The following is an 18,403-nucleotide window of genomic DNA, read 5'->3' on the forward strand; positions in this document are numbered from 1 at the left end:
CCCCAGCAGTCACAGTGGGGTTGTGGTCACCCAGAAGTGGTGCATCACAAGAGGCCGAACCACAGATTGGCATGTATTACTTTATTGCAGTGGGCACTTCATTTTATTTAAAGAGAGTCACCTAAACATAGCAGCGCCACTACTTACAAAGGACCATAAAGCATTACGCGACTTGGCGTAAGGTTGAGAGTTTTCTGAGTTTTCAGTACAGTACTTTTCTTCTAATAACAGCAATTGACAAGCTGTTACTGAAAAAAATATAACCTTCAAGTGCAGTTTCTTAAGACCAGAGATCGGCACGACTATTTAATGGAACTTTCCATCTGGGACATGAACATAAAAAACTTGCATAGCTATATCTAAAGAGATTTTTAAGGCACTTAATCGATATTTCAGTGTCGACAAAGTGTTGTGTTTTTTTTTTCCTATTTCTTTAACTGCTTAAAGCTTTTCAAGCTGATTCTGGGTACATTCACTAGCAAGTACCATGGGAAAAATTAGACTGCAGTCAAAATGATTTTTTGTAGTTCAGACCATGAGTCACTCACTGGTGGATACTGTCACGTGACAGTCAAGGGTCTTAAATTTCATGTGTTATGCGTTCAAGACCTCCTGTGCTCGTTCTTGTCTCGGTGCTGCCGTCCCGACAAACCAGTCACCTTGGACTTGGAGCACTTGAGGGCATTCAGCTGGAGAGTCCTCGACCGGACCTTGTGACAGGCCATCCCCCCACGGAGCGTGTCCATTCCGCACAAGGAGCCAAATCAATTCCAAACACCACATAGACTTTTTAACAAACACTTTCCTTGTGGTAAGGGAGGCATTTAGAAAATGTCACCTTTCAAAAATGTCGCAGAAGTGTAAAAGAAGGATTTTAATTCCACTTTAACTTGATAGTCTAGAATTGTGGTGTTTCTTTCATTCAGGTTTATCCAAGCTGATCTTCATACTGTTTCCGAAAGCAGTCACCAGCAGGGAAGAAGTCCCAGCACCTTTCTTGGTACATCTTCCAGACGTAGGATTCCTGAAATAATGGGGGGAAAGATACAGCTTTTAAACCACAATAACCTGAAAGTCTGGTTTTGTTCTGTGCATGTCCCTGCAGGACACTGATGTGGGTTTATAAGGGGCTCACCTGGCACAGTCTTCCCTACCCTATGCCCAACCTGTTTTGGAGCCATAGTTCCCTCCAAATGGCTGAAACCAGGTCACTGATTGTCACTGACAAAGATGTAGTGACAGGCCGATTCCGTGTTGTTGGTAACTGGTAGAACAATGCAAGATGAGGGAACATTGAGGACTGGCTTAGATGCCTGGGCAGCTAAAACCAGATCTGGAAACCAGCTGCCCCTCTCTCGCTCAGAAGTTTGAGCTCCGAAGAATTCCTGCAAGTGCACTGGTGTGTGAATACTTGATAACTTGCCTCTTCCTCCTGTGTTCTCTGTCTCTACATTTCTTTTTCAGCCTTCATTCACTCACACAGATAAGGCTGTCCTTCTTATGCGGTTTCTTGCAGCATTTTACTATGATTCTCCTGCTCTTTGTGTAGCCGCCCACTCAGCTTCTCATTACCTTTTTCTCTCTCTGATGCTCCCTCAACCTCCAGCTATTTTACTCTGAAGCGACAACCACAAGGATTTAGGTAATGTCAGCGTGGGTTGGGAAGGGTAACCAGGAAGTCTTTGGAAGAGACTGGGGTTGCCTTAGGATTTTGGCTGCTTACGTCTCACAGGGATGGCAGAGAGCAGTGGGGAGACTGCCGGGCTCGCCCGTCCCTGCAGCAGCCCGCGCCCTGCCGAGGCTCGGGACCAGCGACCCCCTCACACGGGGCGGGGGCAGGGGGGGCTCTTACTTAGACACTTTTCCTCACCTGACCCGTGTGCTCTGTCTCGTCTTTGTTAATCAGGTACATCAGGAAGAACCTGGGACGAGGGAGAAGGGGGTAATAAGTGAGAAAAATACTGCAGTTAGGAAAACGAATGTCATTTACCCAAACCAGACAGGGTCCTCAAGTGTGTTTTTAGCACCGTGCTGTCGACGAGGCCTTTCTGAATCAGAGAACTGTGGCAAAATAACACAAGCCATCATTTTCTAGGAATAACGTGAGGTTGAGCTCCAATGAGCCTTTGTTGCGGTGAGATCCCTTTTTACCATCTCCAGTCCTTGAGCTAAGATCACGCGTGGGGAAGCATTTTGCCTACCATTTTAAAAATATCCCAATTAAACAAATAATAACTCAAACACTGTAATTGTTAGTAGGCCAATTTATCATTTTATAAGAAGGTAGAGTTGAAATTACATGTTTGTCTAGACGATAAGGACTTTTTGGAAGCATTGAAGTCGCTCTGATTCTTTCAGAAGCGCGGTCCTGTTTTTACTGTGGACACCGAGAGGCACCGGTGTGGTTGCACCTGCCTGACTGCCTGGAACACACACGTGTCCCGGGAGGCCGAGCTGTCAGCTCGCGTTCCAGGACCTCGGCAGCAGCTTCCAAGGGAACCAGTCTCGTGCCCTTTAGGAAAAGGACTCTGAGGCTTCTGGTAAGAAAAAGTGGAACTAGTACTCTTCGGAGGGTCAGGAGAGCCTGAGCCCCCAAATCTGAGTTCTCTCAGGGCACCCTTCCTTAGGTTTGTAGCTTCAGAGTGTGGCTCTCAGTACAGCCTACAAGCATATTCGTTTCCTTCCTCCCTTTTATCAGACTAAAACAAGGCCTGGCCAATATCTTACCCTGTTTGAGATCCAGGAGTGTAGGATGTTATTTCTTTCTTAGCACATTTATTTGAGAAAGCCCCCACCATGTTGTGGAGGGTGGCATTCAAACCAGAATAAAATGGGTTCTTACCCCAAGCTTGTTGGTAGAGGTGTCCGAGATAGAAAATAGGGTAACACAGAGGGCTAGGGGGAGACACCCCGCACATAACACCGTTTCACCCCTCCCTAGTCGCTGGACCTGAGGTAAAAGGAGGCCGTGTGCCCACCTGCTGCGGAAGGACAGCTGCCCCCATCACCTCCACCAGGAGGGGCACTCCTGTACTGTGCAGGACAGTGTGGACTCCTCAGACTTGAGGGCGGGTGTGCCCCAGTTACTTTTTGAACACTTGTGTTTAAGACACTACATTTTGCTAGTGCTTTTTGACAGTAACACCTATGCCAGATGCCACACCTGTTCCATCTTAAAGAAAGATCAGGCCTTTTTAAATACAATGTAGACACAGGGGGAAGGGCGAGGCCAGAGAGCAGCCTTTTTTTCCTTGCAAATAAGCTCTTGCAGGGGTGTCCAACCTTTTGACGTCTCTGGGCCCCACTCATAGCGATTCTGGGCTGCGTACAGACCACAGGTTGGACACCCCTGATGCCCAACAGAGGCTGAATTTCAGGGAATCCGTATTCTCGATACATTCTGCAAGTCCATGGCACATGATAGGCTCTGATTAACTTGTTCTCAAGTGAATGCTTTTCCTTAGAAAAAGTTAAATATTTTTTCTTTGCCTACTGGGTGCCAGGCCTCAGTACTGGGGTGAAAACACGTCCCCACCTCCTGCTATCACGGAGCCCGTGTACTCCTAGGAGAGGATGGACTCTGTGAGGGCTGAACATCACGGAGTCCAGCAGTGTGTGGTCACAAGGCGAGGGGGTGGTGGGGAGGGAGCAAAGGGGGTGGACAGAGAAATGGCAGACAGTAAGGGCGGGTGCTTGTAAGGTTTGCTGGATGAAGAGAGAGAAGCGGGGCAACAGCTGTAGGTTAAAGTGGGGCCACAGACTTTTGCCTTTGTGTAGAGTTAAAAACATTGTAGCATGGTAGGAAAATTCTAGGGAAAGAAGTTGCTGGAGGTATGTGACCTGCAGAGGGAATGGCATCTGATCCCAGGTGGAGGGACTGACCTTTGCTCAGAGAAGCAACCGTCTGTCCACGGCACAGGTCTATGAAAACACGGGAGGGGACGAGTGTCTGGACAAAGACACGCACTCAGGGGGACTTCTGGAAAATTCTTTCCTAATTGCCTCTACTTTTCATTGAAATAGAAGGAAATGGCAGCATCAGCAGAGACTGAACTGAATGACGTGACTGTTGACTTTGCCACCCCTTGTTGCCCCCATGGACCACGAGTACTCACAGGTAGTTGGCCAAGTTGTGCTCTTGTAATGTATGTGTTTCAAAGCCATGAGGGGTCGTGTCAAAGTAGTCATTGCCGATCCCACAGATGAAACATTTGGTCTAGAAAAATACCAGAGGCAGTAAAGGCGTTAGTGAGACATTACGGGCAGGTGGGAAAAGGGTGAGGGGATCTGCTGGAACTGAGAGACACTGAAAACTACTTCTCTCTCAAGTACTCAGGCCGTAGTCATCTACCCCCAGTGCCGCATCGTACCCGGCTCCTCGTTGCTGAGGATACTTGCTCCTGCCCACCCATGGGACACACAGTGGGGGCAGCGGACCGGGAGGGGGGTGGAGTGGTGCAGAACACGGGGGGCCCGAAATGCCCAGAGTTGTTAGGCACCAAGATGAGGACGGGAGTGGGAAACAAATTTTTTGGAAGTTTTGCCCAGGGCTGGCCCTAAGTACTAGCAGAACCTGTTGTTCACCATTTTTATTTGCTGTGAGGTAGAAACAGTAGTTAGGAGAACATTACCTCCATATCTTCTCGCACTTGTTCCTGCTGGTCTCTCAGCTCTCCAAAAGCATCGATAATGAGACCTAATTTTGCATGTAAAGACAAAGTTTCTTAAATAATCTGTTCAGTGGTTCAGGGTAGAGGAAGACAGAAGGAATTACAGAGGCTGCTTTGTTTTGTAAAACAGTAAATCATCAAGCTGACCTATTCAGTAAAAATAAAATCAGAAAAAAGTACTTTATTTTCAAATGCTGCACCCTGGCTAACCATTTCTCATGTCCCTCTGACTCAGCCTTGCTGCAGTGTCAGCCTTTCTGCAGTGTGTGCTGCTAACAACTCACTCCTCCTAGAAACATTTTGCCGTCCCGTAGTCTCTGCCCCTTCTGTCTGGCTCGGCCTTTCATTTCCTGTCTTCCTGCTGGGTCCCCCTTCGCCCCGCCCCTGACGCATTGATGTGTCTCAGGTTCTTTCTCTCTCTTTTCTGGGAAATCTCTACGCCAGCATCTTTGACCACCCCCACCACCACGATGGCTTTCATTTCTGTTGTTTTTACCTTATTTTTGTATTATTTTCTATGTGTTTATTATTTCATTTCCTGACTTGTTCCCTGAGAGACCTATTACCGTTCATTGCTATGAGCCCCCAATACCTGCACATCTCACAGGCACCATAGCTCACCGTGACCCAAGCTGAGTTCACCACATTCCTCTACCTCCTGGCAAGGTACTGACTAAATAGCACCACCCCTGCCCTGAAACGAAGAGAAACCCTGTCACATGCTCTTAGCTCCTTTCTGTGCTCCTCCTCCCCGCCCCACTCCTGGGAGGACCACACACCGGGGATCTCTGGGGAGCGGAACAAGCAGGTCGTGGTAAGTTCCGAGTGGGGAAGGGCAGAAACGGGGTGCTCTGTTCCTTGTGCAGGCAAATCTTGGAGATACTGTGGGTCTGGTTACAGACCACTGCGTAGAGCAACACTCAGTAAAGCATGTCATAATCTTGCCAGTAGAAAGGCTTGACTTCAGATAGTTAAAAAAAATGCAACATTTGTAAAGCGCCATAAAAATGAGTTAAGCCTGTATCAGTGCCTGGGGGGAATCTTTGGCTTTATCTATAGGTATGACCTCATATATAGTAGATGCTCAATAAATGTGGAATTAACACATAAATGCATGCACAGATCTCTAGATAAAACAATTAGGCTGTCGTAGGAAGGTACAGAGTACTAGATTAAGCCCTGTTCATATTTAACTAGCAACCATACCTTGAATGATGGCCAGCAAGATGACAATGACAAAGAAGAAAAAGGTAATGTCAAAGACAATGCGGTACATTTCATAGGGATCACCAGCAGGGTCTTCAATTTCATCGCCGATGCCTCCGCCAGCTCTCACTCCCACGTACATGTGGAATAGGTAACACTAGACAAGAACAATAATGTCAGTCCAGGTAGAAGGTGCAGAGGGTGTTCGTTTGGTTGTCAGGTCAGTTGGGCAGTCAGACGGGGTGGGGCAGTCCTGCCGTTCCCTGCTCCTCACCCTGCCCTCTGGTCCGTTTGCTGTCTACCCAGGGGGAAAGACTGTTGTTACATTTACCCTTTAAAATATTTTTTGCTCATATTCTTGGAAAGTTTTGAACTTTTTGATGCATATAAGAGAATTCATTTAAGGTGTGCATACATTAGAAGGCCTTTTAGCCCCAATGCATATGGCATAGGCCAGACATTAGTTTTCTGTCATTTAATTATAAGGGGGCAGGCTGGACTCCCACCTCTGGGAAGAGAGGCCCCTTCTACTTCTCCTGTGTTCGCCTTACACGTGGCAGGGATTCCTGTAGCACCTTAAGGAACAGACTTGCTCTCCTTCTGTGCCCCATGTGTGGCCCTGGGCACCCTCCATCTTGCCTCCTGCCTGGATGGGTTAGGTCCAGAGTAAAGGAAGCCTTACACTTGGTAAGTCAAACACCAGGGCAGTGTGGAGATGGGTGAGGGCCACACCGGTGCTCTGGCACCTGTAGTGTTGCTGTCAGGTAAGGGTGCTGCCCCAAGAAAGAGTAAGAACCTTTTTAGCCAAGGAGTCTTAGCCATTTTCTAGAGGAATGTTCACTGTCTCCCACCCTTACCTCCCGTTCTGACATCCAGTCATCGTAAACTTGTAGAGATGCTACTGCTGCTGTGTCCGTCCTTCCCACAGGGGCACTCTGCGGGGGAGGCCCCGACCTGACCCTACTGCTGTCTCCTCTGTCAGCCTACGGACTTGCTGAAATAAACTGAGCACCAGGTCCCTGGGACTTTGCTCCAGCTCAGAGACAAAGAATCAAAAGCTTGCCTTGCATGCAGTTAGATACAGGTCCATTCACACTTAGATGGAGTAGTAGTCACATCTTTGCCACAAACGACTACAGATGAATGATGACCGATGACTTGCTCTGCGGGGTGCTTCTGTTTCTACCTAATCTTTGGTAAGTGCTCATGAAACCATTTCCAGCACTACTGTATGTCTAGGATCCTTGCCCCTGTGGATGGGGCATCTGTATTCTCCTCTGCAACTCCACTGCTCTTAGTTCCCTAGACCACACACAGCCCTTCTCAGCAGGGATGGATGCCCAGGTGGCCCTGAGTGGGCTCTCACCGTCATCATGTCATCACACTTCATGTCAGGCTCGTCATCATCCTCACTCTTGTTGTAGAACTTGCGGAAGAAGTTGAACGCCACCACGGTATAGAGATAAACCACCACGGCCAGGAGACCCACGGTCAAAACCAGCTGGGAGGAGAAAGAAAGAACTGGAGGTGGGTCTTCTGCACCTTGAAATGTACACAGGCAACTCCAAGGACACAGGAAAGGGGAGCCTGAGCCATGGAGAAAGGAAAAGAAGATCGTGTAGAAACAGGCTGTTGGGCAAAAAGAGTAATGTCGGGTGCTGTGGACTAAATTGTGCCCCTACTCATGTGAAAGCCTTTACTTCCAGCACCTCAGGATGTGACTTTGAAGACAGAACCTTTAAAGAGATAATTCTATTAAAATGAGACTGTTAGAATAGGCCCTATTCCAGTCTAACTGGTGTTCGTGTAAGAAGAGACTGGGACACAGTGCGAGTGAGGGAAAGAAGACAGCTGCACAGAGGGGTGATCCAGTGGAAGGGGAGCAGGAGGGAGTCCCAGGGAGGCCTCAGAGGAAGCCATGCCTACCTGCACCTTGATCTTGGACTTCCAGCCTCCAGAGCTGAGAGGAAATGTCCTGCTTAAGCTACCTGGTCTGTATTCCATTATGGCAGCCAGAGCAGGCTGGTACCTGGGGTACGGAATTGTGCCTGTGCAAACTACAAAGGGACTTCAGGATGGGGTGACACTGTTTTCACAGAGAGGGCAGTGACCTGCAGTGTCGCAATGCACCTTCTCCTCTAATGCTGCTTCTAAAGGAACCGAAGGGTCTTTGGGCTGGTAGAAGTCCCTACAAGACACTATTTTATACATGACCATGAGTGGGATAATTGTCATAGCCTTGATGTTACTACAAGAATTCTTTATGATGGTTTAGTAAAGTGTCATTTTTTATAACCAAGATACCTGCCTTGGACCTTTGCAGGGGTCATAGGCCATGTTCCTTTCCTGGCTTCAGGGGGTACTACACACGAGGAGCACAAAGGACCTGCCCATCTGGCCTATTCAAGGGACTAGGTGCTGAGCAGAAACTGATGATCAATTGCAAAATTTCTAACATAAGTAGCAGAAGAGACATATTCAGCAACTTCTTAGACAATGAATAGTAACAACCTCAGAGAGAAGACCTCACAGAACCATCTGGTTTTAGAAAAACAGAAAGAACCTGGGCTTTGCATGAAGGAAAAATGAAGCTAGTTGTGCCACTTAGCAGCTGTGTGGTCTTGGGTGAGGCACTTAGCCTCTCTGAGCTTCAATTCTCTTACCGGTCAAGTGAGCACAACATCTCCCTTACAAAGGAGCTGTGGCCTGGCACATGGCACAAGCTGGGCACACTTGTTACTTTTAAATAATCTTGCCAGAGTTTATTCAGCAAGGCCACATAAAAAATTTATTGTCAAACAAGCAAGCAAAATATAACCAAAGACACTGAAATACAGAACAGGCTACAGGGACCAGAGGGGAGAGAATTTCAGGGGAAAAGGAGGAGGATCCACAGGAACAAGTATAAAGGACACATGGACAAAAACTAAGGGGGAGGGAGGTGGGATGGGATGGGAGTAAAAGACAGAAAACTATACTTGAACAATTTTAAAATGCTTTAAAAAATTCATTGTTGAAACTTTCCATTTAAGTTACAACCTTAACGCTGTCAAGCCAAATCAATAAAAACTGAAGTTTCACTATCTGAGTAAAGGGGAAGAAAATAATTCTAAAAGAACATGCAGAACTGGCATTCCACAGATCGCACTGGGAAAGATGATCTTTATGGGGTAAATGTCCCAAGATACGCATGTAAAAATACACAATACCCTTCCTCCCAGGAAAAGGAAGCAGTTAACACTGTAAGCCAACATCTATATATCAGGTTCCGTGACCACCTCCCCAAACTGCAGCTTTTCTCAGTTCTTTTGACTGCCAACCCGAACAAGAAGCAGGGACTGTTTACTGGAAGCCCAGAAGAGATCCCTAATGATCTAAGACACCCTAATAATATCTGATAATCTAGCAACTTTCATTTTATAACAAAAGTCAACTTGATTTTTTCTCAGGTTGGAATCTTTATGTATTTTTTAAGGTGTACTACCTGATGACTTAATATATGTATGCACTGTAAAATGATTACTGAAATGAAGTTAACATGATCTCCGTCACCCCCTACAGTTACCATTCTGCGTGTGTGAGAGTGAAGTGAGAACATGTAAGGTCCACTCTCAGAAAATCTCCAGTCCGTGATACAGCAGTTTGAACTGTAATCACCCTGCTTTCTTTCAGCTCCCTGGAGCTTATTCCTGTCATAATGGAAGTTCATGCCCTCTGACCCGTGTCTCCTCATTTCCCAGGCCCCCAGCCTCTGGCAACCACTGTTCTAGTCTTTGGTTCTGTGAACCACCTTTTTTAGATTCCACATGTAAGTGAGATCATACCGTTTTTGTCTTTGTGTGCCTGGCTTATTTCACTTAGCACAATACCTTCAAAGTCCATCCATATTGTTATAAGTGGCAGTATTTCTGTTTTTATGGCCGAATGATATTTCCTTGTACATGTGTATATACCACATTTTCTTTATATGTTCTTCCACTGATGGACACTTAGGTTGTTTCCATATCTTGGCTATTGTGAAGAGTGCAGCAGTGCACATGGGCGTGTGCTTTCTCCTCGAGATGCTGATTTCACTTCCTCAGATGAACACCCAGCAGTGGGATTGCTGGGCCACACGGTAGTTCTACAGCTAATCTTGTGAGGAGCCCCCATACTGCCTTCTGTAACGGCTGTATGGAGGTGGGCACACTTTAACTCCCTTCCATACAAAGGTTTAGGGATGTGAGGGGGCTTGTCTCTTTCATGGAATTGCCCTTAATGCAGAAGGAAATGTTAAAGGACTTGAATTTGTTGACAGAAGGAACCATTAGAGGATTTTAACTGAAGGATTCACCTGGCCAACACTGCAGAAGACACACTGGATGTGGCAATGGCTATACAGACGTATAACTGTATCTTTTACTATATCAACTTTCAGCTCTCTCTATATAAACACATATATGTCTATATGTATGTACACATGTATATGTATAGCTGTTTTTATGTGTGTGTATATCCATGTCTAAATCATGGGTTCTTAGTTGGAAGCTTATATCGGAAGTACCTTGGGCATTTTCTAATTACACAGGACCACGTGCTAACCCCCAGTGAGTATATCAGATCCACGGAGGAAGGGGGAGATCCTCCAAAGGCCTCCAAAGTGACTTGTCAATCACCTCCTTCCTGCCCTGCTCCCCTACTTGATCTAAATGTTAGGGGTCTCTGAATCAAGGTCTTATGCCTCCTGAATGAGGGCTACAATTTTATTTTTAAAAACAATCACCATTCAAGTGTTTCGCCAAGAAAGTTGTATGATATACCATGATGTGCCTTCCTGCCATACTCTAGTTGTACTACCTGTTTTGGTTGTTTTATTCTCCATATCTAGGTTCATCCACTAGATATTAGTATAAATCCACTACCTGTTTGCCGTTATGAGTCACAGATGACAGAATGGTCCGCAGGGTCTTGAAGCCCATGGCGATATCCAGCAGGTGAGCGGCGAAGAAGAAGTTGTTGTAGTGGCCCAGCACTGACATGGTCGTGTACCAGGCGAGGTAGAGAAAGGACTGCGGAAATGGAAGAGATTTGGCAGTTTTTCAGTCATTCCTGCCTCCTGATGTGCTGGTTGAACTAATTTTTCTCATCTTTGGGGACAGCGTGAGGATAGAGGGTTTTAGATGTTGAGGTGCTGTGAACTGGCCTAAGAACTGCCAAGTGAAACCCCATCTGTCTTACACTCTTGCACAAGAGAGACGTGTCCCCAGCCCCTTGGAGGCCCTCTGTCTTTGAAGCGATCTCAGTCTTTTGGGGCCAGCTCCCTCGCTTTGTTCCTCGTGGCGTCTAGTGACATCCCTGAGCCAGGGAACCAAATCTTGTTTCTCCAGGTGCCACACTTACATTGTCAGTGAAAACAACTCCCAGCTTCCAGATGTGGTACTTCATGTCCACGGAGCTTAGCCTAAGGGAGCCAAAGAATTTAAAAACATGAAAATATCAGGCGTAAGTTAAGTGTTTAGTCAGGGGGGCAAATAAAGATTGTTTTTTTCTCTCTCAGGTTTAACAATCCAGATATGACTCCGAGCTTTATCGAGGTGTATGAGTGCCCTGTGAGACTGAGAACAGTAGGGTCACCCAACCTGAGATTTTAGTTAGTCTTTCTCTTTGAGCTCGCTCTACCAGGCGTAAAGGCCTGACAGGTGCTGAAGTTTCTTAAAGCACTGCCCTCCCAATATGTTAGAATCCAGAGGAAACACCTAAGCCAGACCAGAGCCTGAGAGAACAAAGATCTGATGGAGAATTTTTCCCTTTAGCACCTTGAAAAGGGCTGGAGAAATCAAAGGATCTACTTTAGCCAGACTTTGGATTTTAACTCCTAAGCTCTGTACCATGACACCAGAGAGGCCGCCTCTGCTTTGGTCTTTTCTACCGGGCTAAAGTCAAGGGCATTTTTGTCCAAACCCAGGAGTTCGGCAATGCGTTCCGCTCCGTAGAGGTCACCATACTTGTTGATCACCTAAAGCAAAGGGACAAGAGGGTGAGGCCAGGCCACACGAGAGCGTCAGTGTTCCCTGAAGCCCGCCGTCTCCCGAGGACTGACTGCTCTACGCTGGGATCTTCAAGAGGGTGGTAAAGACAGGATTCAAAATGCGACAGGAAAAATAAAGGGAAACAGCCCCCAAAGAAAACAGAAATGATAAAGGCAATTAAATGAAAATTGCTTTTCAGGCTGCTGTTTTCTTGGAGGGGAGAAAGAACCTAGTATGCAGAAAACAGTGACTGTCTTGCGCTGTTTAAGGCAGATGAATATAGGACTGAAACCTGCATGTCTCATTTACACCCTGTCTGTGACTTACTCTTCTTGGGAAACCATCATAAAAAGTAACATCAAATTTATTCATGTTTGTATGTGGAGAACTCAAAACCTATGGCACTTCTTTGGTGGTCATGGAACTCACCCCTACTGACAAGGCCTACCTTTCTCTTCACAAACTTGTCCCAGTAGTTACTAGGAAAAGATCTGAAAAAAGACAACGGAAAAGGCAGGTTCTTAACATCAAGGCAAAGCACATCAAGAAACTTCACAGTTTGAGTGTCTGGATCTGTGATCCCTGTGGGTTTTGTCCGGCTCATTGAAGAATTCAAGACGTGATTGAAGTTCACAGTCACCACAGGGCTGATTTACGGTTTCACTACTTTGCACTGACTTCTGAAACACTCAGGAAACCACTCTGCATTTTCTATTTAAAATTATGGCTAAGAGCCAGCACTTGTGATGACAGGATTAGACAGAAGCAGAAAAGTGTTTAGTGATCCCAGTATTAAGTAGAAGCAGAACCCTGTAGGAAATGCATGCATTTAACCTGCATTCATTGAGTACCTGGTTTATGTCCGTAGCTGGGGTAGGAGATTGGGGTTCTGTGGGGTAACATGTAGATAAAGTCCCTAATTACACAAGGTTTCTAGTCTGGGAACCACCTTTAGTTCAATTTCGATAGAGTTTTGCTAACCAGAGGGCTCTTCCGCGCTCTTCTCCCTTCCCTGGAACTCCTGTGGGGTCTGCCTTCTTCGGGGCGTTAGGTCCCTTTCTCCCTTGGAGGTGGCTTCCCAAAGCGTCCTGCCCCTAACCCCGCACAGCACACTTCTTTCTTCTGCCTGGCAGCCTCCACTAGCTCCACTGCAAGGAGCTTTCTATTGTTAAAGTCAAGAAAGCTGTTACTTTCAGGCATGTTGGCAAAAACCATTCAAAATATTTTGCTCCTCTAGTCTACAGAATGCCTGACCCTTCCTGGGAGGGTTCCCTGTGAGGCTAGATTACAGCTGAGGAGCTGCTGGCCCTTGGCACGTGCTTTTTACACTTCTGTTTTCCTTCATCTGAGTCATTCTCGTTGGAACTGGGATGCAGTCTCCTGTTCTAGACACCACCCCAGTTGGTGTGAGGAGAGGGGCCGCCCTCTGTGCACGGACTTCTCAGAACAACCTTCAGCAAGTGCCACCTCTCCCCAACTGGGTGGCCATCTTTCAAAACGCTTTAAAAAAATAGTTAAAGCAGTTTCTTTGTCTTAAATTACCAAATGCCACTTAAAAGCAAGAACAAATGCTGGGTTTATAGATTAAAAGGCTAATGTTGATTAAAAGTCAGCAATTATGTTGACTTTCTTCTTTGTGCATTTTTCTGCAACTTGATTTTTTTATGTATTGCATTTAGAGTCTAAAATAAACAAAACAAAGGAAAATCAAGCCAGGCTTCCTCTGTCCACACTGGTATCTCCTTTCTAAGTCCTTTATAAAAATGGTCCATAACATACAACCCAGCCTTGGTCACATTTTGTTGTAAGTAGAAAATTCCAGAAGGGCCACTGACTGAAGGCTCTGGGCAAGACCCCTTTGAACGTGATCTTACTTTGGTTGGAGTATTTTTGTCTGCTGACTAGGTACATAAGCTCCTTGAAGGCAGAAAACATATTTTTACTAGGTAATATTCTTTAAAGTGTGCGACAGACAAAAGAAACTTCAGAAGATAAGTGCATAAATAAATAACATCTACCCATGAATGGTCAAGAAGAACAATATATGATGTGCACCCTCTTTAGGAATCAGGGACATGCGCAGTGAGGTACCACTGTTACTTTCCAAGTCAGCAGAACTACCTGCCAGTAACAAGTGCTGACGAGAAGGCAGAGGGGCAGGGACTCTTGCATGGGGCTGGTCGAAGGTAAATTGGACCGACATCTGCATGTCCTACTATTCAATTTTTTTCTCCTGGGTCCCAACTCTGGAGAAACTCTTTTACTTGTGCATGAGTTATAGAAATGTTCATTGTGGCACTGTTTGTAATAGCCAGAGACTGCAAACACTGGAAGTACCCACTGTCAGGAAAATAGATAAATAGATGATAATATACTCGTACATGTGTTTTTCAAATGTTTTGAAACAGCTTAGTTTTGAAAATGACAAAACGATGGCCACACACATCATCTCAAACACAGCACAGAACACGTGATTCACATGACGGTGCCGCACAGAGAGTGTAACTCTGTGTACATACAGCTCAGAAGTCGTCAAACCGAAACAGCATCTAGGGACACATCGAAGTGGCGAAACTGGGACGCGAACCCGAGCACCACCAACGTCAGGAGAGCAGTCAGCGGGGTCTGGGGAGACCGGGCAAGGGGGTCGTAACACCTGGGACTTGGAAGTGCTCCGCAGTGCTCCGTGTTAGCCTTGTGGTTCAACTTACTATTATACTTCAAAATATACATGCACATTCTCTATCTTCTACATGTATATTTAACAAGGAAAAAATACTACTAAAAAATAAAGGTCTCCATGATACATAGTTAACGGAAAAAAAACAGGTTACAAAGTACTATGTGTGCTATGAGGCCATTATTGTGAAAAAATTAAGGGTCCATTTATCAAAAATTTCCTAAACATCTACTTATTTATGTATTTACTACTTAAGGACATGTAAGTCACTTCACATAAAAAGTTTCAGCAGATATCCTTGTTGGGACATTTTAGAGTTCTTGTCTCACTGCCTCCTCAGGATAAATTTCTTGAACCTGAACTGCCTCTTTCCTGGTACTTTCAGGCCGTATCATCTTGTGCCAAAGAATTACCAGATTTTCGGACTTTAAGATGCACCCTTCTCCACGCCCCCAGTTTGGGAGGAATAATGGTGGTTACTGCTGCTGTTGAGTTCTGTTTACATGTACATTGGTGAAGTATTATGTTGTTTATGTTATTAAATATTTTACCACATTTTTTGCTCCAAAAATTTTTTTCCTATTTTCTTCCTCTAAAACCTAAGTGCATCTTATGGTTTGAAAATTATTTAATAGCATCCAACATTTCTGTTCTGTAATCACAAAGGGCCGGAAACAGCCGGATCCCTGTTCCTTATTGGAAGAGAATGGCAGGAACAGGCTTCTGATTTGCATGCTCACTGCCCCCCCCCCCGCCCCATCCCCACCCCCACCCCCAAGAGGAGAATTCCCTTTCCAGAGACTATTGGAAAAGCTCGGTCGTGGCTTTGTGCTGCTGCCTTTCTCGGTTTGGTGCCGTCTGTGGGTAAGGAGCAACTTCCCTCTCTAGGGGTCGGGTGGTTGTTTCCACTCGTGCATATTTTAACTGTCACAGCTGAGTGTTTCATCACCGTCACAGTTTACCTGTCTGGCCCCATTTCTTTACTTTTCAGTCAGAACATTAATTATCTTACAACTTTCACAATTGTGAATATGCTGGCACTAGAGCATTATCTTCGCTAACGATGATGGCCATTTTTTGAACAGGTAGGGAAAGGGAATGACCAACACTGACCCCTACCATGTGCCAGGCCCTGGGCTGGGCATTACTGCTCCCAGACTGGAGGAGGTGGCATTCTCATTCCTCTGTTACTGAAGAGGAAACTAAGGCTTAGAGGGCTTGATTACCTTGGCGGGGAGGGTGTGGGGCGGGGGAACTTACGGTGTGTTGATTACCAAGCGGTCCCATTGCCCTTTGATGTCATCTTCAGATGGCTGTTCGGTAATGTACAGGCCATCAAACTCCAGCTTCCTGGCAATCTCTTTTTCTCGCTTGAATACCACCAAAGGGACCTGGGAATGGGAAGACACTGGGTACTCAGAGAAGGCTTTCCGGTTAGAGCATCCAAGCATTTCTTACAAACAGGCCTTCCACCTCCAGGACAGCAGTCTTTTAGTGGAATTCGTAGGGGGCTTAACTGTGCATCCAGAGTGAAATCCCGTATCACTCCTTTGGCTAATACACCTTCCTTTCCAAAAGCGGATCTGACCTAGGCTGCCCTTTCAGGTTTGGGTTAAACAGCTGATACTAATGCAAACTGGACTCCTCCACTCACTCTGTACATAGATGAGTCCCTGGGCTGAAAGAGTGAGGTCTCCTAAGACTGCCAAGAACTAAGAAAGGATGATAAATCATTCTAGAATTGACTGGTCGGCCACAGGTACACCATGAAATGTTCCGACCCCTCCAGTGGCTAGGGTCGCAGTCATCGCATGGCTTTGCCTAATGAAACCCGGTCTGATAGAATGAGACCATGGGCTCTGCATCCGTGTAGTGGTCTTTCTGTGTTGAGGTTTTCCTCCCGAGATCCTCTCCGTCAGGAGTTCCTGTGAGGTAGGAGCACGCTTATTTGTTCTCAGCCATCATCCCCATCCTCTTGCAGTTCTAAGTCTGATTTTAGACTAGATATGGTGGCAGGGCTACAGAGACCTACCACCAGTCCTGGCTGGTTAGAGCATCATCCCGATACACCAAGGTTGCACGTTCGATCCCTGGTTAGTGCACATGCAAGACTCAACCAACGAAGGTGTCAATAAGTAGAGCAACAAAATCATTGTTTCTCTCTCTCCCCGCCCCCTCTTTTCTGCCTGCCTCTCTGTTTCTAAAAATCAGTTAAAAAAAAGACCTACCACCAAAGAAGTACACACAGAAGGACAGGGATATAATTCACGCACCCCAACCATCCCTGGACACACACACACTTCAAATACGGGACAGGGTTCGTGAGGTCAGAGGGCACTACTGAAATTCTAGAGGAAGTCAGAATAGCCAGAAATGTGTAATTCAGAGAGAACCAGGGTTTCTCATTCAGCTGGGAAACCACTGGTTACTTAGCAACATCCTTAAGACCTTGGTTTCCAAAGAGTTTTTTCCAATAATTCTTCCTCAAAGCTAATGATATCCATATACCTCATACTGCCCCTTTTATTTCCAAGACAAAAAGAAAAAAACTAGATCATGATTTGTAAAGAGTTACTTCTTGCTCTTTTTTCTTTAAAACAATAGGACGACACAGAAGAAATCAAAGACGAACGATAGGAAGACGGCAAAGGCTAATGATAGGCATTGTGAGGCATCCAGGATGGCTGTCAGTTAATGGATGATGTGGGAGGGGAAACAAAGATAAAGATGAAGCTGCGCCAATTTCTGCTGCATTTTGAAATGACTCTGAATAACAATGATAATATCAGGTTTTAGAGCCGTGCTGATCTCTGGGATTCAAAGGATCCCCCTTCGGTCTTCTCAGAGTGCGCACAGCTCTGCACGTCAGACTTGCTCTCAGTCCCCAGGCGGTGCTTCTCTCGTCTCTGGGTCAGCAGCGTGTCTGCGTCCCCTGCCCCAAGATGAGCTCGAGGATGGGGAGGTATGGAATGGTAGCTAACACCCTAGTGTTACTATGTCTGATATTATGAGTACTTGTACACGTGTTCATTCATTTATTCCTCCCAGCAACTGTTAGGGGTTGGTGGTATTATTATAATACTCATTTTTACAGATGAGGACACAGAGGAATGGTGAGGTTAAGTGGCAGAGCTCTGAGTCCCAGCCAGGCAGCCCGGTTGCAGAATCCGTGTTTTTATTGTTACAGTGGAGTCCTCAGTGTGGTTCAGGGTAGAGAGTCTCTCACCAGCAGGGTGACTGAACTTTCTACATGATACTGTAGGTCACTGGGGAAGTGAGGGCCACAAGGATTGGGATCTATTTCCTGGATTCTTCCCTGGGAGGAAACGGCTTGGTAAAGAGCCAAGGAGGCTTCCTACTAAAGAGAAGTAAGAAAAAAATGTAACGAGAGAAAATGTGGTGCTGTAGAAAAGGACTTAGAACACCAAAAACAGAGTGACTGAAGACAGCCCCCGTGAGCCAGCCCTCCTCACCCCCATTGATGAGGAATCTGGGCCAGCCCCGGGCCTTGCTTTCACCAACAGGCTGCAGTAAGAATGACACTGTGGCCATTCGGGGCCTGGGCCTTCAGGAGAGCTGGCCACTCTCACTTTTGTGTTTTTGGAAACTCCAAGGCACCATATACAAGAAGTCCAGCTACCTGGCTACAGAGAGAACGTGGAGAGGCCACGTGGAAAGGGCAATGCGCTGAGTCTACATGGAGCCGCCCAGCTGCCCCAGCGGAGCCCAGCCTGCCAGCTGTTACCCCTGCACTGTGCAGGCATGAGCGTGCGCCACTGTGGACAGTCTGGCCCCGCTGAGCACCCAGGCGATTGCTGATGCAGCCACCTCTCACACGG

At 46.3% G+C, this 18,403-nt stretch overlaps 1 protein-coding gene across 1 annotated transcript in view; it reads right to left on the minus strand.

The window, feature by feature from the left end:
• Positions 1-32: 32 nt before the first annotated feature.
• The window catches only part of RYR3 (ryanodine receptor 3), a 514,231-nt gene continuing 495,860 nt past the window's right edge, over positions 33-18,403 (minus strand). Inside the window, exons 93-103 of the mRNA XM_053665407.1 lie at positions 15,825-15,955; positions 12,333-12,375; positions 11,744-11,871; positions 11,256-11,316; positions 10,778-10,924; positions 7,243-7,377; positions 5,877-6,033; positions 4,632-4,696; positions 4,116-4,216; positions 1,871-1,922; positions 33-1,024 (exon numbers count right to left, since the gene is read on the minus strand). Coding sequence (XP_053521382.1) covers positions 929-1,024; positions 1,871-1,922; positions 4,116-4,216; positions 4,632-4,696; positions 5,877-6,033; positions 7,243-7,377; positions 10,778-10,924; positions 11,256-11,316; positions 11,744-11,871; positions 12,333-12,375; positions 15,825-15,955 — 1,116 coding nt within the window. The 3' untranslated portion in view covers positions 33-928. The remainder of the gene's footprint in view (positions 1,025-1,870; positions 1,923-4,115; positions 4,217-4,631; positions 4,697-5,876; positions 6,034-7,242; positions 7,378-10,777; positions 10,925-11,255; positions 11,317-11,743; positions 11,872-12,332; positions 12,376-15,824; positions 15,956-18,403) is intronic.

This window comes from Artibeus jamaicensis, unplaced genomic scaffold (genome assembly GCF_021234435.1).
Source record: "Artibeus jamaicensis isolate MK-2021 breed Jamaican fruit bat unplaced genomic scaffold, CSHL_Jam_final contig_1132, whole genome shotgun sequence".
In the NCBI taxonomy this organism is placed as follows: domain Eukaryota; kingdom Metazoa; phylum Chordata; class Mammalia; order Chiroptera; family Phyllostomidae; genus Artibeus; species Artibeus jamaicensis.